This window comes from Palaemon carinicauda, chromosome 36 (assembly GCF_036898095.1).
Source record: "Palaemon carinicauda isolate YSFRI2023 chromosome 36, ASM3689809v2, whole genome shotgun sequence".
Lineage (NCBI taxonomy): Eukaryota > Metazoa > Arthropoda > Malacostraca > Decapoda > Palaemonidae > Palaemon > Palaemon carinicauda.
Window position 1 is genome coordinate 64,837,901 of NC_090760.1, and position 21,884 is coordinate 64,859,784.

Genomic DNA, 21,884 nt, shown 5'->3' on the forward strand with positions numbered 1-21,884 from the left:
CAACACTTTTACTTACGATTAAAAACAGCTGATTAGTTTTGAGATGGACACTTCTGATCAATACTTACAGCTAAACGTTGCTTGTGCTCAGGACTCTGGAGGTTATCAGCCTTCAACTCATTGTCTGTTTCTTCTGAATCATCAAATTGTGACTTCCACTGGGATGCTAAAGTAAGGCCACATCCGCCACCCTTGGTTGCAGGTTGAGAGACATTGTCATCATCAGCGACAGCAAATTGAGTGATGGAAAGATCTCGATGGCCAAGATACTTGGCCCGTTGCACTGGATGGAACCTATGACCAAAAACATTTTTCATTACACTTCTGCAAAAAAGTATTAAATGGGGCATATTTCATAATGGAGATATCAATATCTTTTTCTTACTGATACACATCACTTACCATGAAGATCAAAAATATTCTAAAACTAATTTTCAACAAGTATTTTGAGGCTGCATCAAAAAAATCTATAATTTGAATACAAAGACTAATTCAATCTGCTCTTCAGGACAAAAATATGAATTAGTGTTTGAAGGATACTTCATGATATATAAAAATACTCAATAAATATTTGAAACCAGATTACATTCCACACCATACACAATAGCTGAATAGGAAGAAAATACTGTTCTAAATCTAGTTAAAAAGAAAAATAGCAGACTAAAGGTACGTTAGGACAGAGAAAGGTACACTTGGCTAAGCCAGCAGTGGGGAAAGGACAGGTAAACAATCTCACCTGGCCAATCCATGACTCCTGGTGACAGACAAACCAAACAGACATACAGTCAATATCCAGTAGATAATTATGAAAATTTTTTAATATCCCAAAAGCCTGCTTTTCTCTTGTCGCTGCATATTTTCTAATCTTAATAAAACTTAAGATGGCTTTTACATTATCTTAATCCTCTTGTCTGCTATATGAAATGATTCTTAAAATTTATGTGAAAAAAATGAAAATCAAACTTTTTAAAAAGATAGTATGCTGACCTCTTGTGATGGGTTCGCCTGTGTGGAGTGTGATCACGGGTATGAGCGTGGAATTCACCCTCAGTGGGTGGTGTAGAGCCTCCAGGAGACACACCACCAGCACTGGGTTCTATCCTAGCCAAGCGCCCACCATCTTGGAAACTAACGTAACTACCGTCCTGGACAGAATACTGCAAAAAAAGAACATACGGTAGTGTATCTGTTTCCGAAAATTCTCCAAACCTACTCCCATTAATTTTACAAGACAATAAAATTATCAAATATCCTTCACAATTAAGTCCTTACCTGGTCTTCTCTTTTACTTGCAGGCTCTACATTCATATCTACATCGTCTGCAGCTGTGTCAACAGAGGAAAGTCGCAGAACTGCCAAGGGTTTCCTGTTTTTGTTGTCATCACCACCTGCACCCCTGTGAGATATCATCATTGTGTTTTAGTACATTTTTGAATACTCTACTACATTATACTGAATTTATTCTTATTATTTACAGGATCCCAAAGTCTTTTGATATGAGAGCTGAGTACTGGAGCAACATAAATTCAAAGGAGTTGAATACTTTAGCTGGGATCACACTTGGGCGATACGCCTTGGCGATCGGAGGAGATATGGAAAAATCATGAAAAAATTAATATTGCAGGCGCTTTTAGGCAATGTTTCAGCAAAATTTTTCGAAACGCAGGACACCGCGGCATACATAATAGTGGTAAAGTTGTGACATCTCAATTGGTTGGGCACTTTGTGGTAGCGATCTTTGTTTACTTACATGTGATATGGATCACGACATGCGTGAACCATGGGTGGCCCATATATAAAAAATTTTCCACCACTCCACTAAAGCCTTTTATATCCTAAAAACAAAAGTTTGTTTCTGCCCAAATATATTTCATTTGTTACGAAGTTCAAGCTTTGTGTTTTATTTTAAATATGGCAAAGTATTCTCTCTCTCTCTCTCTCTCTCTCTCTCTCTCTCTCTCTCTCTCTCTCTCTCTCTCTCTCTCTCTCTCTCTCTCTCAAGCCATAACTGTATAAGAGTATTTGACCAACTCTATTTCTTATTTTTTTCTGTCATCTATCTACTTCAATTATCTCTCTCTCTCTCTCTCTCTCTCTCTCTCTCTCTCTCTCTCTCTCTCTCTCTCTCTCTCTCTCTCTCTCTCTCTCATTTTACATACCAGCTCTGAACGCATGAGCAGTGATGCATGTTGCCACCTATCCCATAGGGAGATATATCACATATATAGTTTTGAGAGGCGATTAGGTTACCATTAACAGCAAAACAGAACATGGAATATGCGATGCGAACACGGAATATGCAATGCGTTATCTACGTGCACGCGTTGTATCACAGGGGCACGACCATCATCGCACAATAGGTGAAAAAATGGATCAGGTTTAATTTTGTCCGTCCCATCAGTGTTGCGATGGTGTGTGGCAACCCGGGATGTATCGCACACGTGACGACGCTCATCTTGGTCTATGGGATTTGGTGCGAAACACACCCGGGATGAATGGGGATGAGTGGCGATATGCTTAAAATTTTGCTAAAATCGACACCTCACCGCATCACCATGGTCGTATCGCCCAAGTATGATCCCAGCATTAAGGTAAGAAGTAACGATTCGGAATAAATGAAAAGTCTATGGCAGAAAGCAAAGCAGCTGAGATTTACTAATTAAGTCAATATCATTCTGATTTGAAGAAATTTCTAGTTCAAGAAAAAGATAACAGTATGTTTTCATATATACTTCTTGATGAAAATATTATCATAGATGGAAACACAAGACTGTGGTAAATAATGCCTTCTTTTATCATGAAAACACTTAACATACTGGACTAACAAAGTAAATGCACATTAGAATAGCTTCTAAAACCAAGTATTAAATATATGAATAAGAAATAAGAAAAATTTTATTTATTACATGAAAAACTATTTTGATGAAATTCAAATACTGTACATTATACTGTAATAGGTTGTGAACTATTGTACAAGATTACAGTTTAAGTAATTTCCCCCAATGGGAAATATAACTTATACAATCCTATTTTTTGCAAAGGCACACATTTTTAGACAAACTTTTTCTTGCAACCTTTACAAAAAAACCACAAAAGAAAATTTGGTACTTGCAGTTTACGTTGAATTTATTGTTGTATTTTCTAACATTTTTTTGAGTTATTTTAGTACTGTGCTCTCATAAAATATGACTGATACTCATTATTAAATAGGTTGGTGTTACACGATACTTCAATTAATTGAAATAACAAACTGAGCTTTAGAGTAGTCCAGTGGCTTCTGATTAAGAGTCTTGGAAATTTAAATAATAATAACAGAAATAGAAGTTATAGCATTCATCAAGGAATTATTGATTTGTCTTGTACATCAAAAACATACTTTATTACCCTGATATTAATCATCTGTATTCTTTTCATTATGAACTTTAGCTTGAATTATAACACTCTGATGTATGGTGAGACATTTGGTAACATTCCAGATCATAATGAAGGGTAAATTTATCATAATGAATTGTAACCAAGATAATTTGTTAGTGCAAAACCCAAGAGGGTTCTACCAGGTTCTGTCACTAATAGATAAAGGAAAAATTCTATATTTTATAAATAAAGAAGGGAAAGGATTTGCTGAAGATGCCAAAAATGTGGCAAGAAAGAATATTTGATTTGGCAGATATTTAAGATGGGGAAGGAGATACATAGAAAGATTACTACTACCCCTGCCATTGTTAAAGTGAGCTGGATGATAAGCAATTAAGTAATGGTAAAACCTCAAAAGGCTTTCAACCTGTAGATCGAGGATATGAAGAACGGGATTCCCAAATAGCATTCATGGAAATTTTCCTAGTGGCAGTATTGTAGGTCTGAGAAGAAATAAAGCCCTTTGCAGCTAGTAAGGGATGACTGGATAAATCAAGGAAGATATATGATAGGAAAAAGATATAAAAATTATGGGAGAATCTAGCATCTGCAGATAAGGTGAGGGAAGTAATCAGGGAAAAAGGCTTAAAGGCAAGTCTTCTACTGTATTACAAGGGGACCGGCCTTTACTGAAAAAAAAGAAGACTAGAATTATCTAAATCCACAAATGTGCAAAGAGGTTGTCTGAATTTAGTGTGTGAGAGGAATCTGTTTACTTTACTTATTTGTGGCAATGCATCTCTCCACGTGTTCTGAGACTAAAAGAAGCATACTCTTCTTGTTTTCTGACAAAACAATACCAAGGCACAGATTACTGCTTTACTAATCAACCTGCAGTTCAATGAGTATTCTACTTCCAAAGTAAAAAGTACCTGGTGAAGGAAGATTTGCTTTTTAAGGTGTTACTTTATTTACAGAATTTTCCTGGATATCCTCAAGAGAACATCATGGAAAACAAGTATGTTCTGTTTAAACTTTTGCCTCCCTAGGCAATAAAATCTCCAGACCAAGTACAATGAGTGAATAAAACCCCATAATAACTATACTCGGTTAAGAGCTGTTGCTTAGAGTGTTTGTTTCAATTGAAAATGAACACAATTTAATCATAAAAGAAGCCATTTCTGGTACAACCCAGGAACGTAAGTGGTAAGCTACCCTTAAATCTGCACTCATTGGTGTAGACTTAATAGTTCCTCCTTTACTTAAACCAAAATGGATGTTATTCTGTCAAAAGGAAAAGGCAACCCTTTTGGCTAAGTTTGACAGTACACAGGGTAATGAGAAACTCGATCTTCTTCATTCCTGTTTTCTTGAGGCTAAACTAACTCGGTCAGCTCTTCAGTCCCCTAAAATGGCATTTTTCCTTTGTTTTATATGAAGACTGCTGTTATTCTAGCTCCAATGTTGCTTGTTATTTTCTGCAAGTTAGCAAGAAGAGGTTCCTTTAGCACTTATTAGAGAATTGGTAATGTTACTCCATTAAGTAAATGAGTTGGTGGTAGCTCTTGCCCATCTGATCATCTTCCAGTTTTCATAACTCCCATATTATCTAAAGCTTTTGAATGTCTTTAAGCAAAACGTCTAAATTGTAATGATGAAGGTAATCATCTGTCCCCTAGTTTCCAATTTTGCTTTTGTAACGGTCTTGGAGCATGTGACGACCTTCTTACAATTTCCAATGCTGTACAGAAATCCCTTAATTGTGGGAAGGAAGTTCGTATGATTGGCGTTGATTGTAGTGCTGCCTTTGACCGTATTAATCATGAGGCCCTTGTTTTGGAACTCAAACAGTTGAGAGTAGGTGGGTCTTTTCTTAGCATCATTATTGAGTTTTTGAGTAATAGATTGCAAAGAGTGAGTATAGGAATGTGATATCTGGTGTTTCTGGTCCTTTCCTTTTCATACTATATACACATGATATATAGTTTGGCTTAGAAAACAAGTTTGTTGCATATGCAGATGATGCTACTCTCTTTGCGTCAATTCCATCTCTTGTATGTAGCTCTGGCATTTTTTAATCCCTTAATAGAGATCTAGCCAAAATTAGTGCATGGAGCAAATTATGGGCCATGAAGTTGAACCCTAATAAAACTTGAAGTAAGATTGTAAGTAGGTCGAAGACAGTGGGTCCTCAACATCCAGATCTTAGTATTGATAATGTTTCTTTAACTCTATTAAGACTTAAAATTTTAGGTGTGATTCTTGACAATAAATTTACTATTGAGAACACATTAGCTTATTGAAAGAGTCTTTCAAGGTTTTTGGTGATGAATCTCTTCTGAAGAAGTGTTTTAATTCTTTCATTCTGTCTTGTTTTGAGTATCGTTCTCCTGTCTGGTCTTCAGCTGCTGAATCTCATCTTAATTTGTTGGACAAATTTCTAATTCCTGATCAAGATATCAATCTCTGACACTGTCGTTTAATTAGTTCTTTATGCATGCTGCATTTGATTTTTCATAACTCTGGCCATCCTTTACATTCAGATCTTCCCAGACATTAAATCTTGCACACAATACCAGGTATGCAGATAATTCTAATAGTCATGTCTTCTTTATCATAAGGTTCAATACTACACAGTATTCTACAAGTTTTATTCTTGCTATGACCAGATTGTGATATGATCTCAGTTGAATAGTTGTAGCTTCAAAAATTCTCAATCGCACTGAATGTTTTTATAATGAACAGTCTGTAACAAGTCTCTCTTCATGGTTTATATATGACAGATCTATTTTAACATTGTTACTGATCTTAGAATATTTTATATCAATTTTTCATTATCTATCATGTAGTTTATTTATTTCCTTATTTCTTTCCTCATTGGGCTCTTTTCCTTGTAGGAGCACTTGGGCTTATAGCATCCTTCTTTTCCAACTAAGGCTGTGGCTTAATAATATTATTATTATTAATAATAATAATAATAATAATAATAATAATAATAATAATGAATGTTACCGACTAAAAAAAAAACCTTCATAATCACTGATAGTATCATGGTCATTAAAAGAACTGGAGGAATTTGTAAAGTGAGGCTATAAATGATTTTAAAGGTTTCTCACAAGTGGGCGGTAATGTAAGAAAAATACTGTAATGTGCACAGAAAGACAACTCAGCGGTGATAGATAGGGCACTGCTAGATGACAATTTCATCAAATATAAAAAGATACTTTGGAGGAGTTGAAGAGTACAAAATTATAATAAATGAATAGGTCACCAACTGACAAGGAAGAGGAAGACTGCAAAGAAGATGAACCACCGAATTGGATTTCAGAAAAATTGAGTAACGTGTTTAGGGTGAGTATGGTTTTCAAAGATAAGGTGAACACCATGACCTGTATATGAGATAGAGCATTTACGTTAACCATAGCCTAACCGAAGCTATGTTGGCTCTGCAGCATGCATACTATGAAATCAAAAGGCAGATATATCAGTTGCCTACACCAATGTTATTCCCAAATATAGAAAAAAGTGGTTGAATACCAGAAAAGGAATAATAGACAACCATTAACCATGAACAACCTTATCCCGGTAGTGGTAGTGTATTACAGCCAACTCTTCATGTTGGCACGGGCCTTTCCCTTGGTTGGCCCGTAGAACCTCATCCCTATCGACGCATTTCTTTATGCTGTTCCCACTTCACGACATCCTCCATTCAACATTATCTGAATTATCTCCAAATGATCTCTCTGGCATTTGTTAGATGATCAGTAGCAAAAAATTGCCTTCACATTATCTGCACCATCATCAACCTTCAATTTTATTCATTTAGGAAATGTTACATCGTGGCTCATCGCATCAACAAGGAAGACTGAAGCAGTCATTGAGTACCCAAGTAACTTTTGAGCATTTATTATGTATGTACTGTAATTTGTTTAGTGTTTTACAGGACACATGCACAGTACGTTATTATCATTATGTCTATTATCATTATCATTATTACTATTTTAATATACTATACCATGCTGTGCAATTACTGCTTCCCGATTTGATACTGAGGATTATTTTCATTGTACAGTACTGATAAATTGTTATTATCATTATCAATGTACTATATTATGTTTTTACTACAGCATTACATGTAGTTTTTATGCTGAGCTGAACACCTAGCTTCGTACTATATAGTGCATGCAGTATATCTACACTGAATGTACCCAAGACAGAGAGGGGTGGGGATATTAATACAGTATTGTTAGTACTAACACAACTGTACAGTACTGTGCTATACTGATATTAAAGTGCAGTGCTGTAGTGAACTATTTGCATAAATTTAAATTAAATTATAGTACAATACTTAATATTCATAAGCACCTTAAGCAAAATTATTTCTAAATCTGTAGTTGATGCTGCTCCAAATGCATTACCAGCATATAATGAGGCCAGAATGTAAGTATATCGTACTTATTTTCATATATTGTACCAAAGCTACTGCTATAATAATATTTTGCATATTTTGTATAAGATAATACACTTCAACTCAAAGTGTAAGGCTGACTAATACAATGCTGCTTTGTTTGTTCCAAATACCTGAATACTTCAGCAGTCATATTTGAATTTCATTATTGTGTTAAAAAAAATTGTATCTTACCTTGGTGTAGTGTGTCCTTGACGAGAAGCCATGACAGCATCTCCGTCCCAGTCAGTAGAACATTCCAGTCTACCTTCCTTTTCTTTTTCTCCACCACCTTCACCTTCTTTTTCACAATTAAAATCTTCAACCTGGATCAAAGAGATATTCCATTTTTAACAATAAACATGGTTTCTACTAGGATCAAAAGTATGTGGCTATCTACTCATAATAAATATACTGTATTGAAATTATATTCTAATGATATAAATATGGCTTATTGAAGAAATAAAAACATGTGATAAGTGACTGGATTATTTCAGTATATGATCACAGCCCCAGAGGTGTCTAGGATCTCTCTGAATTCTAACAATGTCAGAAGATAACATACTTCAGATAATGTAATCTGATTCCTTTCTAACTGCACTGTGCAAATAGATACATAAAGAACAAACACTTTTTTAATTTGTGAATCTAGAATGTGAGTAAAATTCCTGATATGAGAATGCATTATACTTTGAAATGCTTTGAAGTTTACCTTTAATTGCAAAAATATCAAATCTAGTTTGGTATTGAAATCTATTTCTCTGTGAAAATAGATTTAAATATAATAACTGAATGATCTAAAAGTATTTGTTTTTTCAAAGCTAAATACTGTAAGTGTAAACCTCTCTGAGAGATTGTTACAAGATAGTCTTCTCTCAGACCTTAAAATACACTTCAAAATAAGATGGAAGGAAATCCTTAGACTTTACTAACTGCTGATCAGTATTGTATATCTCCTTACCGCTGTATAGGAAGTGCAAAGGTGATAAGTTGTAAACTAATCAAGTATTTGAAATGATTAATGATATTACAAGCAGGAACATGGACAGTGCATGAAGCATAGTATACATGATAAAATATTGCCATGCAATCTTATATGAATTGTTTCTTGCAATAAGAATAAATTTTCTTTTTATCTAATATATGAAGTCCCACATAGCTAAACAACTTCGACTTTTCTCATGACATGGACACAAGGATATACAGAACTGTAATTGAAATGAAGTGTCTTCACATTATAACAAACAAAATTCTGACTAATAAAAGGCTGAAAATGCAATGTGATTGTTGCTCCTTATCCAGGAAAATAAAAATGATTTGGCTTATGATGAAGACAACTAGATATAATAACACAATATTTGGACTTGTCTACATGTTTTCACGGAACAAAGATGTAACTACTGAACTAAATATATCAAATCATACACTATAATTAACGTTGTTATACTTTTTCTCCTTTTAGATAACAAAAAGTTTGTAACATAGTATGTCAAAATGATTATACAGTACTTGTAACCTATACGCAAGTTTACCACGGTTTAATAATGATCCATGGTAAATAAATTTATTCTAGCATTATGATAAACAATAAACTAGCCATTTGTGATACAGTATATGGTATTGCAATGTTCTTACGGTTTTTTCACACAACTGCACACAATCTTGAAATTCACAGACTATACTTGCAAAAATTTAAAACAAAGTTATAACAAAATTACTCAAGTTTTGTATACTAAGGTGAAATATTTGTAACAACTTTTTGTGGAATTTCTGATACATGCCATCAATCTCACAGAAATTTGTATCATACAGACAAATTCAGATAATTTTCTACATGAAAGACAATTACTAACAGAACTAAGGTTACCTGCTCTTATATTTCAAATGTTTTAACATACACTGAATAATATACTGGTACTAACAATACCATTTGACTTCTGAAACTTGACATGTTGCTGTTCTTAAAGAGAGTTGTGTAAATTGTTATTGGAATGTTTTCTGGTGTAATAGGTAATTTCTTTGTAAAAATAATGTAACAAATGAAATATTTCTATTCTACAAGATGAAATCTCTCGTACGAAAATTAACAATTTTAACCATAAAGTATTAATGTGACAATATAGTATGAAAAGAAAAATTGTCTTGCAATGGTATTCTTATGTAAAAAAAATATATATATATTTATTTTTGTCCGGTAAATCTCTTTTCTTTTCTAACTAAATATGCTTAGACCAAGAAATAAAGAACCTAAAATTTCTAAGCCAAGTACAATTAATAAAAATGTACAAGAACTGCGGAACTATTTTACACTACTTTCTAATGAACAAAATGTTTACAATATCCACTTGCAATGAAGAAATCACATGAACCATGATACATATGATGCTATCCTACGTAACTATACCAAGACAAAAATAAACTTCTGATAAATCTGTCTACAGCATCTATAGTTACACAACTATTGCACCATTGAGATTGAACTAAAATTCCTTGATTATGCAAAAAAAAAAAAAAAAAAAAAAAAAAAAAAAAACTTGATCAGAAAAACATGAAAGTTTCTTCGAGAGGCCAAAGAAATATAATTACAAATATTATCAAGGTAATGAAGTCTGTTTCTGTATCTATATACAAACATGAGTAAACAAATGATTGATTAATTTCTAACATTAATAATACTGTTATATAAATAACTTCCAAGATGAACAAAACAGGTAGCACATAAATTCTGTGAGATTTTTCAAACTATTTCATGTACAGTACAGGCACTTATACGAAAGCATTCATTTACAATGCTAGTACTACCAATTGGTTTTAATCTTGAAATAACTTGTCTATAATTTAATGAGACATTGCAATGAAAACTAAACTCACTGGATATTAATCAAACTGCTCAGTAACATTTAAACAGGGGGAAACTATATAAAGAGCCATAGAGATCTTTACTATGAACGGTGCATTTCTTGAAGGTTAAAAAAAATTATAGTACTATAAACATGTGATCTATGTATGACAAGAATATAATGATTAAATTAATACCTATACTGTACAAGCAAAACTAATTACCATTTCCGGTAAACTGAAAGCATACTGTGCAAAGGAAATATAGACATATTGTATGGTAAATAATATTTTAGCTATTAATACTGTAAATTGGAAATTATTTGCATGGTAACCGCCTTAGCTATGGCAGCTGAATTACCCTCTATTTAAGGACCAAAAGAAATAAAATTACAATATTTCGTGATCTACACATAACAAGCTTAACATACATATATAATTTCATTAAGGTGAGTATTTTAAATAAACTTTAAACCAATGTATTTTTAAATTTATTCATATCTGAGCAAATAGATTAAGGAGAATCTTTCAAAAAATTAAATGCTACCAAGAGATCTACAGTAAATAAAAATCTACTCTCATTGGAGAAAGAATTTTTATCAGGAAAAAAATACTTTAGGTGAAAGGAAAATACAATAATGTACAATATTGTATACAAAGGAATATTTCATAAAGATCTCAAAGAAAAATTTAATATTCTTTTAATAACAAAAGTGAAGTGCTATAACATGATGACAATCATCTCAAAGATACTTACACTCATACTAAAGAAGAAATTTATGATCTAATATGACAAAAAGAAAAAAAAAAAGGTGTCTAACATACTTTTATCAAGGAAAATATCTTATAGATGGTCAGGTTACTGTGATTTCAACTGCCAAAGTATACTAAACTGTTACTATAGCAAGCACTTTCCAATTCATTGAGTTATAAAGGTAATTAAAAATGTCGAGCATACCACTAAATCAATACAACACAAAGTTCTTCAGATGGCCAAAAGTCTTTGATTTTAATCGTAAAGAGACTTGAATTACCAAACTCTCTTCACAAAAGATGTGCAATATATTTAAAAAAGAATTTTTTACAGTACAACAGTGCAATTATATAAGTGTTCATCACCATCGCTTCAACTGATTGTGGCAATAAAATGTGAAAAAACATTAAGTGAATAAATTCATTCAGACACATATGTTATAATCAGTGATATAGATTATTCGGACATTCAGATGTGACATCTGTCCATTTACTACATACCTTTTCAACAGAAGGTGCTGTCCTTGCCTGAAAACTTTCCCTAACACAAGTCCCGCATTTTCATCGTTAAAATTCAGTAATGTACACAGTTCAAGTCCAATTTACTTTGCATTATTATCATCTAGTTTAAGATACATCATCTCTACAACCAAATACTCTCTTGATTTGCAAGCTGAAGTAATTTCAAATTGGAAAATTCACCCTTGAATGTCAGTACTCTTTCAATCTAAATCAATACCAGTCTAAATATTGGATGTAACTGCTAAAACTACTATTTAAGGATTGCCTTTTGATCTGAGAACTATGAGGCACAAAAGGCTAATGGTTTCCTCAATAAGGTTGACTAATCAAGAGTTACTTTGTGGTTGTTAAGAGGATCTATTTTTGATTTTTGGTTAGAAGACCCTTGTTAGCTAAGGATAGTAAGACACCAGACCAACTCAGCTTTCTGGTTACAAGGCTCTCACTCTACACTGTGTAAGTGTAATGTAGAGGGATATTGTCAGGACTGCGGATTATGTTACAGGTTACACATATGGTACAGAGGGGGGTTGGTGGGGAGGCATCAATTAGAATACTTTAGAGAATCTGCTATCATGATGTGATCAACAGTAATGATAACTGATTACTGGAAATAAAGAAGAAAAAAAAGCTGCTTTTCTACTTTAGTGGTACAGCATCATCACAAGACACAAGGATGGATAACATAGTAATGCAGAAGGCAATAGACAGATACGAAGAATGGAAGAGATAGACATTGGCCATAAACAGTTATTATAAAATTAGTGTGCTGCATGAGTGACTACAGTAGCAAAGGTTATTAGGCTTCTATGAAGGTATATTATTATCTAACCACAGCAAAGACACCCTGACCAGCATACTGAAGGAGAGCAGCCTGTACCTTTCTCTTCTTGGGTGACATCTCCACCTCGTTGGTGTCCTTCTCTGTGTTGACGATGATGTTGGCATTGACGTTGTTATCGTTCAGCACACGCTCCTTTGTCTCCACCTGTTGCTGAATACGTCAAATTCACAATGACCAACTGAATGCTGGGACTGACTGGCTTTGCTTAAACTGAATGGTGGTGGTGCAGATTTTACTTACTCTACCCACCACGTTATATTAATTGACTAGTGCAGGGTGTGTTTGCCAAAAAAAAAAATAAATATCTAACTAATGGGAGGGGCAAAGAGACGTGCTCATTGAAGTATTCGATGCTACAGTACCAGTCTTTCTACTCTTCACTACTTAAGATACAGAATTACCAAAACAAGTTTACTGACACAAACATGAACCAGAGAAGTGGCATCCCAGCACTCCACATTGTAGTCTGTAAGCTCACCAAAGTTTAAAACGAGTCACACACAAGAGAGCGGGAAATTTGTACAGCAAAGAGAAATAAGCAGTGGGATTCTATGCTACTGTGGTCCAGCTACCCCCCAACCAGCCCCTCTCGGTCCTTAAATCCCAACATATTCACTTACTACTCGAAGAATACCTCGAGACTTCTCGTCTTATTAGACTCGTTGACTTAATATCAACCGGTACATATAATTTCAGCTCTTTGTTCTGCATTTGGCTGAAGTGTAGTACAATACACAAGTTTATAAAAGTTTTATGACTTGAAAAATGACAAATAATTCTGAATACTTCAACATGAATACTGTACAACATATACACTTTAAATAGAATAAGACAACAAGAAAGATATAAGTAATGAGTTAAAGTAGGACATGATAGACAGCAGTCATTGCACACCTGGTTAATATTGGGTTGGGGTTGGTGGAGGACGGTCTCTCTTCGTCGACGTCTCCTTGGGTCATGTTCACGATCGTGAGGAGCTTCGAGATTCTCTTGATTATCCACAGACCCCAACACATTATCATCAAGCATGTTATCTGTGACACCTCCCCCTCCATATGCTAACCGACTGTGCAAGAGAAATGGAATGATAGATTAGTGACATTGAAAATACATGATATCTTATATGGAAGCTAAAAGGCCGCTTTAAATATTGAACCTTATTCGTATCAGTAAATCAAAGGTTATATTAAGTTCCTCTATCATTGTGTACGTCATGTAAAAAATTCTGATAAAAATTAGCTTCATAGAATATTACAGATACAATGGTAATTTATCAGTAGAAAATTAATTGAAGATACAATGGTAAATCATCAGTAGAAAAGTAATTGATGATACAATGGTAATTTATCAGTAGAAAATTAATTGATGATACAATGGTAATTTATCAGTAGAAAAGTAATTGAAGATACAATGGTAATTTATCAGTAGAAAAATAATTGAAGATACAATGGTAATTTAAAAGTAGAAAAATAATTGAAGATACAATGGTAATTTAAAAGTAGAAAAATAATTGAAGATACAATGGTAATTTAAAAGTAGAAAACTAATCTATGATACAATGGTAAATCATCAGTAGAAAAATCATTGAAGATACAATGGTAATTTATCAGTTTAAAAATAATTGCTAATGCAATAGTAATTTATCAGTATAAATATAATGGCTGATACCATAAGAATAATTCCTGATACAAAAATATTTTATCAGGAGAAAAGTAATTGCTGATACAATGGTAATATATCAAAAGAAAAATATTTTTTTTTCTAAGAATATTTTGTTTTCACAAAACTTTATTTTGGCAAGGACTATCTTACTATATGGAGTAATATATCACCTGTCAGCATGTTGAGGCTTCGTGATAACAGCATTGGTGGTGGTTGTGGTTGTTCCCAGGGAATTGTCAGTGGGCGTTTTCTCCCAGTCGAAGGGATCCGAATCTTTCACTCCGCGGCGTTTCATACAACGCTCGAACAAACCCGACAACATCTGAAACAAATTGGAATTAAGTACTGGATGATAGATACCTTGAACCTTATAACTGGTGCAATAATAAAAGATTCATCCCCAGGGTATTCAGAAAAGGTACACAGACTACCTTTGCCATTGCTTACTACTCTTGAAAGTTTGCTTTAAAAGAACGGTAAATGTGTGGCAACTTTTATTCAAGGATTTATTACCGTTTTGAAAACGGATATATTGACGTAAAGGAATGATATTACGGTCACCAACCCGTAAAAGATAATAACAAAGTATAGTAAAATTCCGGTCGCCTGTATTTTACTGAAATACGGTTGAGAACTATATTTTTATGGAGAATTTATGATTAAAATAACGGTTGTTTTTCAAACATTAATACATTAGGGTATATATAACTGCCTAGAGATGAATCTTGTATATCTACAAAGGTACTGTACTTTGAAAATGTCGCATTTACCTTATAAAAATGAAGTAACAAACCATTAGATTTTTTCTTACTTATAAAGTTATGAATGAACCCGTAAAAGACCTGTTCATAATCAATTAGTAAACATTGGATTTTCAAAGAAATCAAAACAATGTAGGGTCAATAACAGTTTTATAATCATGAAAAAATCTTGGTCAATAGAGGCATATTAGTTTAGAAGTCTTCTAGTACGCCGAGCTCCAAAATGGGTAAAGGCTTAGTATTGATAAGAAAATTTGCATAGAAAATCAATTCAATAAAGCATTTAATTTTTAGTCTGAAAAACTAGATTTTTAATGCCAGTAATCAATGGAAAAATATACTGAGTTTACTTAAATAAAATCATCCTCATTATTATTATTATTATTATTATTATTATTATTATTATTATTATTATTATTATTATTATTATTATAAATAGCAATGCAGGAAAAGCAGGATGCTATAAGTTCAAGGACTCCAACAGGGATAGTAGCCCAGTGCGGAAAGGAAATAAGAGAAATGAAGAATAAACTATACGAAAGTAAAACCAAATATATAGCATATTTCTATTGATTAAACAGACGGATTAGGAAGATAATTCCACAATCTGATCGTAGCTGGTGTTAAACTTCTAGAATTTATTGTAGTATTAAGCCACACGATGGAGACATTAAGACTGTTGGAATTAAATGCATGCCTCGTACAATTATTATTAATATTATTATTATTATTATTATTATTACTAGCCAAGCTACAACCCTAGTTGGAAAAGCAAGATGCTATAAACCCAAGGGCTCCAATAGGGAAAAATAGCCCAGTGAGGAAAGGAAATAAGGAAATAAATAAATGATGATCAAATTAAGAGAATGACATAAAACATTTATTGTTAGAGAAACTATTTTCTTAGACCAAAAAACAACAGCTACCGAAACACTTACAGCATAGTCAGGTTTGTCATGATAATCTAGGATTTGTATATGTTCTAGGAACTGCTTGAAATCGGAGGGTAAATGTTTTATAAGCAACCGATGGTCGTATTTCTCCTTCATAAGCCCAACCTGCAAAAATATATATAGATTAGTAAGAGGCCAATATGCAGTATATCAAACGTTAGAATATGAAAACGGCCATTGTTCTCTTTATTCAACTAAGTATAAGAATCGAACTGAAGGCACCTGCAAGTAAATCAAGTTTGTTGAGCACAGTTGAATGAAAATAGCACTTATCAAGATGGAAATGAAAATAGCACTTTCATTGTGAAAATGGAAATAGAACTTTTAATGTGGAAATGAAAATGGCACTTCTCAAGTTCATAAAATAGCATAATACATTTATGGCCGTTACTTTCTATTTACTAAATTTACCTTATGGGGGAAAAAATTAAACAGCTTAAGACCGTGAAACACAAATCTGACAAATAAAAAGAAATATTCTACTGACGACAATCGTCTTCATATTCAAAAAAAAAATATATATATTTTCATGAAGGTCCATCCTCAATAATGGCCCGCACTCACACATACACACATATAGACACACATATATATATACATATATATATATACATATAGATACATATATATAACATATATATATATATATATATATATGTGTGTGTGTGTGTCTGTGTGTGTGTGTGTACATATACACATATATATACATATATATATATATATATATATATATATATATATATATATATATATATATATATATATATATATATATATATATATATATATATATATATATATATATATATATATATATATATACATACACACGTTTCCGTTTTTAAAATTTTGACTAAGTCACCAATTGCAGTGAAAGGGTTCATTCTGTCACCACATATTTTTTGAAGGAGCTTTGTCTAACATTCAATTGATAAATTATGCAAACTTTTGTGAAAGCATTCTTCATATTTAGTGCTAATTAAAAATATATGAAAATTATGATAAATTCAGGGACATTACCGTAGATAAATACAAAATAACAAAGACTCCATAATAAATAAAGACAATATATGAATACAAAAAAAAAAAAAAATAGTTGAAACGTCTGCATTATACTTATATATCTAAATCCATACAATCGAATACAAGTAAAACTATAAAATCACTCTGAGGGTGCAGACCTCCACAACGGCAGGTTATTTCTCGAAACCAGCGTGCCTTTCCCACAATCAATTAATCATTTCCAGCTCTTTACATAATACTGTAGTTAAAAATACCTGGAAGTTTCCTTACTCTACGATTAAAATTGTGGCCGTATGGTTGATGACCGGAATTTGACCTTTTGCTTAACCTTAACCTTGGACTCGACCTTGACCTTAAATCTTAACATGTATTAATTGGTGTGGATTTTCATACATTCATATATGAACCAAGTTTGAGGTCTCTGTGATAATGATATCCAAATTTTTGGCTGATTACGTATATTGGACATTTTTCTTGACCGTGACCTTGACCTTCGACCTTGAACTTTCATAATTTAATCATTTCCCCCTTGTCACATAACAGTTAATCCCAGCAAGTTTCATTACTCCGCGATCAAAATTGCGACGAGGTAGCTGTTCACGAACAAACACACATGTACACACACACACACACACAAACAGGGGGCCAAACATAACCTCCTCCCAACTTCCTTGGCGGAGGTAATTGTGGTAAAATATTTCCGGAATATATGATAAGTATATAAATCAGAGTTTGGCATAAGCCATCCTGGAGCCAAAGTAAGTTAATAAATAAAAAAATAAGAAAATGCACAACGAACTAACAGTCGCCTAAGAACTTGAATATCAAGTCACATATTTTATCCCTAATAAAATCAGGATAACATACAGTTGGACACAGGAGTCCCTGGCCCACCTCGCTCCGAAATACACCCTTTCACATCCTTACTCGGTGGCGAGTAACCAAACAATTAGTGTAGGGAGAGATGGGTGAGGTGGTGGGCGGGGCTAAATACAGGAACTCGCCGCGGAGTAAGAGTGGAGTTGGGTGCACTTCCTCAGAGGGAGGGGTACCAGGAAATCCTCTGTCCGAGTGTAAGTTATCCTGAATTTATTAGGGACAAAATATGGAAATTCATATTGAAGTTTTTTTGTGACTGTTATTTCGTAGTGTATTTTTTCACTTTTGTTATTACCTTACTTATTAAGATGGAATATGAAAAAGGCTATTTTATGTACTTATCAAATAATCGGGAAGTATTTTATCATTAATTTTCTTGTATTTGAATGTATAGTTTTATATATGTAAGTAGGATCCAGAAGTTATATAAATTATTTTTACATATATTTACCCAATGTTCTTATTAACCATTAATTATAATGAATGCTATTTAAAATGTTTTCATGATTCAACATTTAAATGTCCTTATAAACCGGTCTAGAACAAACGTTTCTGAACCTGGGAAAGGCGTCTCACCTGCTCCTTGTCCTTGATCTTCCTCCAGGGGAGCTGTCCGTTCACGAATTCCACCGTCATATAGAATAAAGACCACAGGTCGTCGTGTCGACCCATCTCCTTATTCTTGTGTGCATTGATAGAGGCATATCGAACCGTACCTGATGGAGGGAAGATTTTTGGGTTAATTATAATGGATTTTTCATACATGCATACATACATACATACATACATACTATGATGGATACACAATTCTGTGTCTATTCTGTATGGCAGAAATCCCCAAGTCTATGGGTATAGGGACAAAAAATTCTGAAGCTGTTTTGTAGACCATTTTGTTGGACCAAATCCCCGAAAGAAGATCTATTCTAGAAGGGAAATTGTAACTATTTTCTATATGGTCAAAGGATGTTACTACTGCGGGAAATAATAATAATAATAATAATAATAATAATAATAATAATAATAATAATAATAATAATAATAATAATAAAAATAATAATAATAATAATAATAATAATAACATGAAGAATTTAACGAAACCGGCAAGAGGGAAAAATTAACAACAAGATTGCCCCTACTCAAAAAGATTTACTCAGACTGGTGATAATTCTAATGATAAACAAAATTGCCCCCCCCCCCCAAAAAAAAGGATTTACCCAGGATGGTGACAATACTAATAATAAACAAGGTTACTTAACCCAAAAAAAAAGGTTTACCCAGGATGGTGATAATACTAATGAGAACAAGATTACTTAACCCGAAAAAGATTTACCCAGGATGGTAACAATACTAATGATAAACAAAACTGTCCAACCACAAGAAAAGAAGAATTAACCAGGATGGTGACAATACTAATGATAAACAAGGTTAGTTAACCCAAAAAAGATTTACCCACGATGGTGACAATACTAATGATAAACAAGATTACTTAACCCAAAACAGATTTACCCAGGATGGTGATAATACTAATGATAAACAAGGTTACTTAACCCAAGAAATATTAACCAAGAATGGTGATAATACTAATGATTAATAAGATTATTTAACTCAAAAATTATATACTAGGATGGGGAAAATACTAATGGTAAACAAGATTACTTAACCCAAAAATGATTTACCCAGGATGGTGATAATACTAATGATAAACAAGGTTACTTAACCCCCCAAAAATTTGGCCAGGATGGTGACAATATTAATGATAAACAAGATTACTTAACCCAAAAAAGATTTACCCAGGATGGTGACAATATTAATGATAAACAAGATTACTTAACCAAAAAAAAGATTTACCCAAGACGGTGATAAGGCTAGTGATAAACAAGATTATTTAACCCAAAATAGATTTACCCAGGATGGTGATAATACTAATGGTAAACAAGATCCCTTACCCGATAAAGATTTACCCAGGATGGTGAAAATACTAATGATAAACAAGATTACTTAACCCCAAAAAAATCTACTCAGGATAGTGAAAATACTAATGATAAACAAGGTTACTTTACCCAAACAAGATTTATCCAGGATGGTGACAATACTAATGATAAAAAAAGGTTACTCAACCCAAAATAGATTTACCCAGAATGGTGACAATACTAATGATAAACAAGGTTACTTAACCCCAAAAAATCTACCCAGGATGATGACAATACTAATGATAAATAATGTTACTTAACCCCCCAAAACTTTACCCAGGATGATGACAATATCAATGATAAACAAGGTTACTTAACCCCTACAAAATCTACCCAGGATGGTGACAACACTAATGATAAACAATGTTACTTAACCCCCCAAAACTTTACCCAGGATGATGACAATATCAATGATAAACAAGGTTACTTAACCCCTACAAAATCTACCCAGCATGGTGACAACACTAATGATAAACAATGTTACTTAACCCCCAAAAGCTTTACCCAGGATGGTGAAAATACTAATGATAAACAAGATTACTTTACCTAAACAAGATTTATCCAGGATGGTGACAATACTTACCTCTGAAGCCAGCTGCTGCCCTCGGCGTACGGACCTCTCCATTGGCGTTTGTATACTGTCGCGCCAGGCCAAAGTCCAGCATATAGACCTTCCTGCAGTTGTGTGGCATACGGCCCATGCTGAAATTGGACTGTAATAGGAATGTCGACCATCAGTACATTAGTTTTTCAGAAGTGAAGTTTATTGTTCTTGATGTTACATGAGTTCAAAGAGAAACTGATTTCTTTGTAAAATTCAGATAAATTATTTCTTCAAGAACTTTTCGTGTTATGAATCGTTTACAAGATGAAAATAGTTCTGAAATATTACTTGAAATTTTTTAGCTTGAAGAGAAACTGATGAAATTAATAATTCCTAGATGTATTAAGATGTTGTAAATGTCTTTTCGTGAAATACACTATCGTATTCGGAATGATGCGAGGAATTTGGGAACTTTAAAATGCCTGAAAGTTGCGCTATTATAAAAATAAAACTGGAAAAACATTCCAATTTTCACTCTCTCTCTCTCTCTCTCTCTCTCTCTCTCTCTCTCTCTCTCTCTCTCTCTCTCTCTCTCTCTCTCTCTCTCTCCTGTAACGAGAACAAAGAAAGGCAGAGCACTAGGGACTTGTTGGGTCATTGTCACCACACGACTTTCCTAACGTTTTCTTCTCTTCCTCCAACACCGACACTTTCGACCACTCCAAAAAATTTAACGAGTTTGAAAGTTTGTGATCAGCCTTCATCTCCTCGGGCCAAGCTACCTCTCTCTCTCTCTCTCTCTCTCTCTCTCTCTCTCTCTCTCTCTCTCTCTCTCTCTCTCTCTCTCTCTCTCTTACACACAAACATAAAACTCACTAAACTCGAAGAGTGAGCCACCAAATAGGGAGAGTTGAAATATGCGAATCTTAGACTCTTCCAATTGTAACCCGTAATGGATTTTGATAAGATGGTAAATGCATATACTTTTTAAGCGTAATCATTACCTATTGATGTCAAAATGCCACTGCGACATTGTAATGACAACCGACACAGATTCAGTCAGTTCCCCCGAAATTCATAAATGTTCTTTTTGTTTCTGCTAACTGTATTGGTCCATTTATTTTTCATTGTGATTTATTAATTAATTGTGAATGGCTTGACGTCATAGCTGTACCTTCTTGCCCAAACGGAATATACGACAAATTTCAATTGCACATGAAATATTTTTCGATATTAAATGATGAAAGAAATCGTTTTAAGTGTTGTGCCTCAGATTTCCATGCATACGTTTTTCTCTTTTACGGGTGACAGAGTTTCCCCTCACATTTTCTCTC

General features: G+C 33.4%; 1 protein-coding gene across 1 annotated transcript in view; it reads right to left on the bottom strand.

The window, feature by feature from the left end:
- The window catches only part of Asator (tau-tubulin kinase asator), a 117,504-nt gene that overhangs the window by 23,085 nt on the left and 72,535 nt on the right, over positions 1-21,884 (bottom strand). Inside the window, 10 exon segments of the mRNA XM_068359819.1 lie at positions 69-294; positions 988-1,157; positions 1,273-1,396; positions 7,997-8,127; positions 12,795-12,908; positions 13,653-13,824; positions 14,591-14,742; positions 16,120-16,239; positions 18,613-18,752; positions 20,590-20,719. Coding sequence (XP_068215920.1) covers positions 69-294; positions 988-1,157; positions 1,273-1,396; positions 7,997-8,127; positions 12,795-12,908; positions 13,653-13,824; positions 14,591-14,742; positions 16,120-16,239; positions 18,613-18,752; positions 20,590-20,719 — 1,479 coding nt within the window.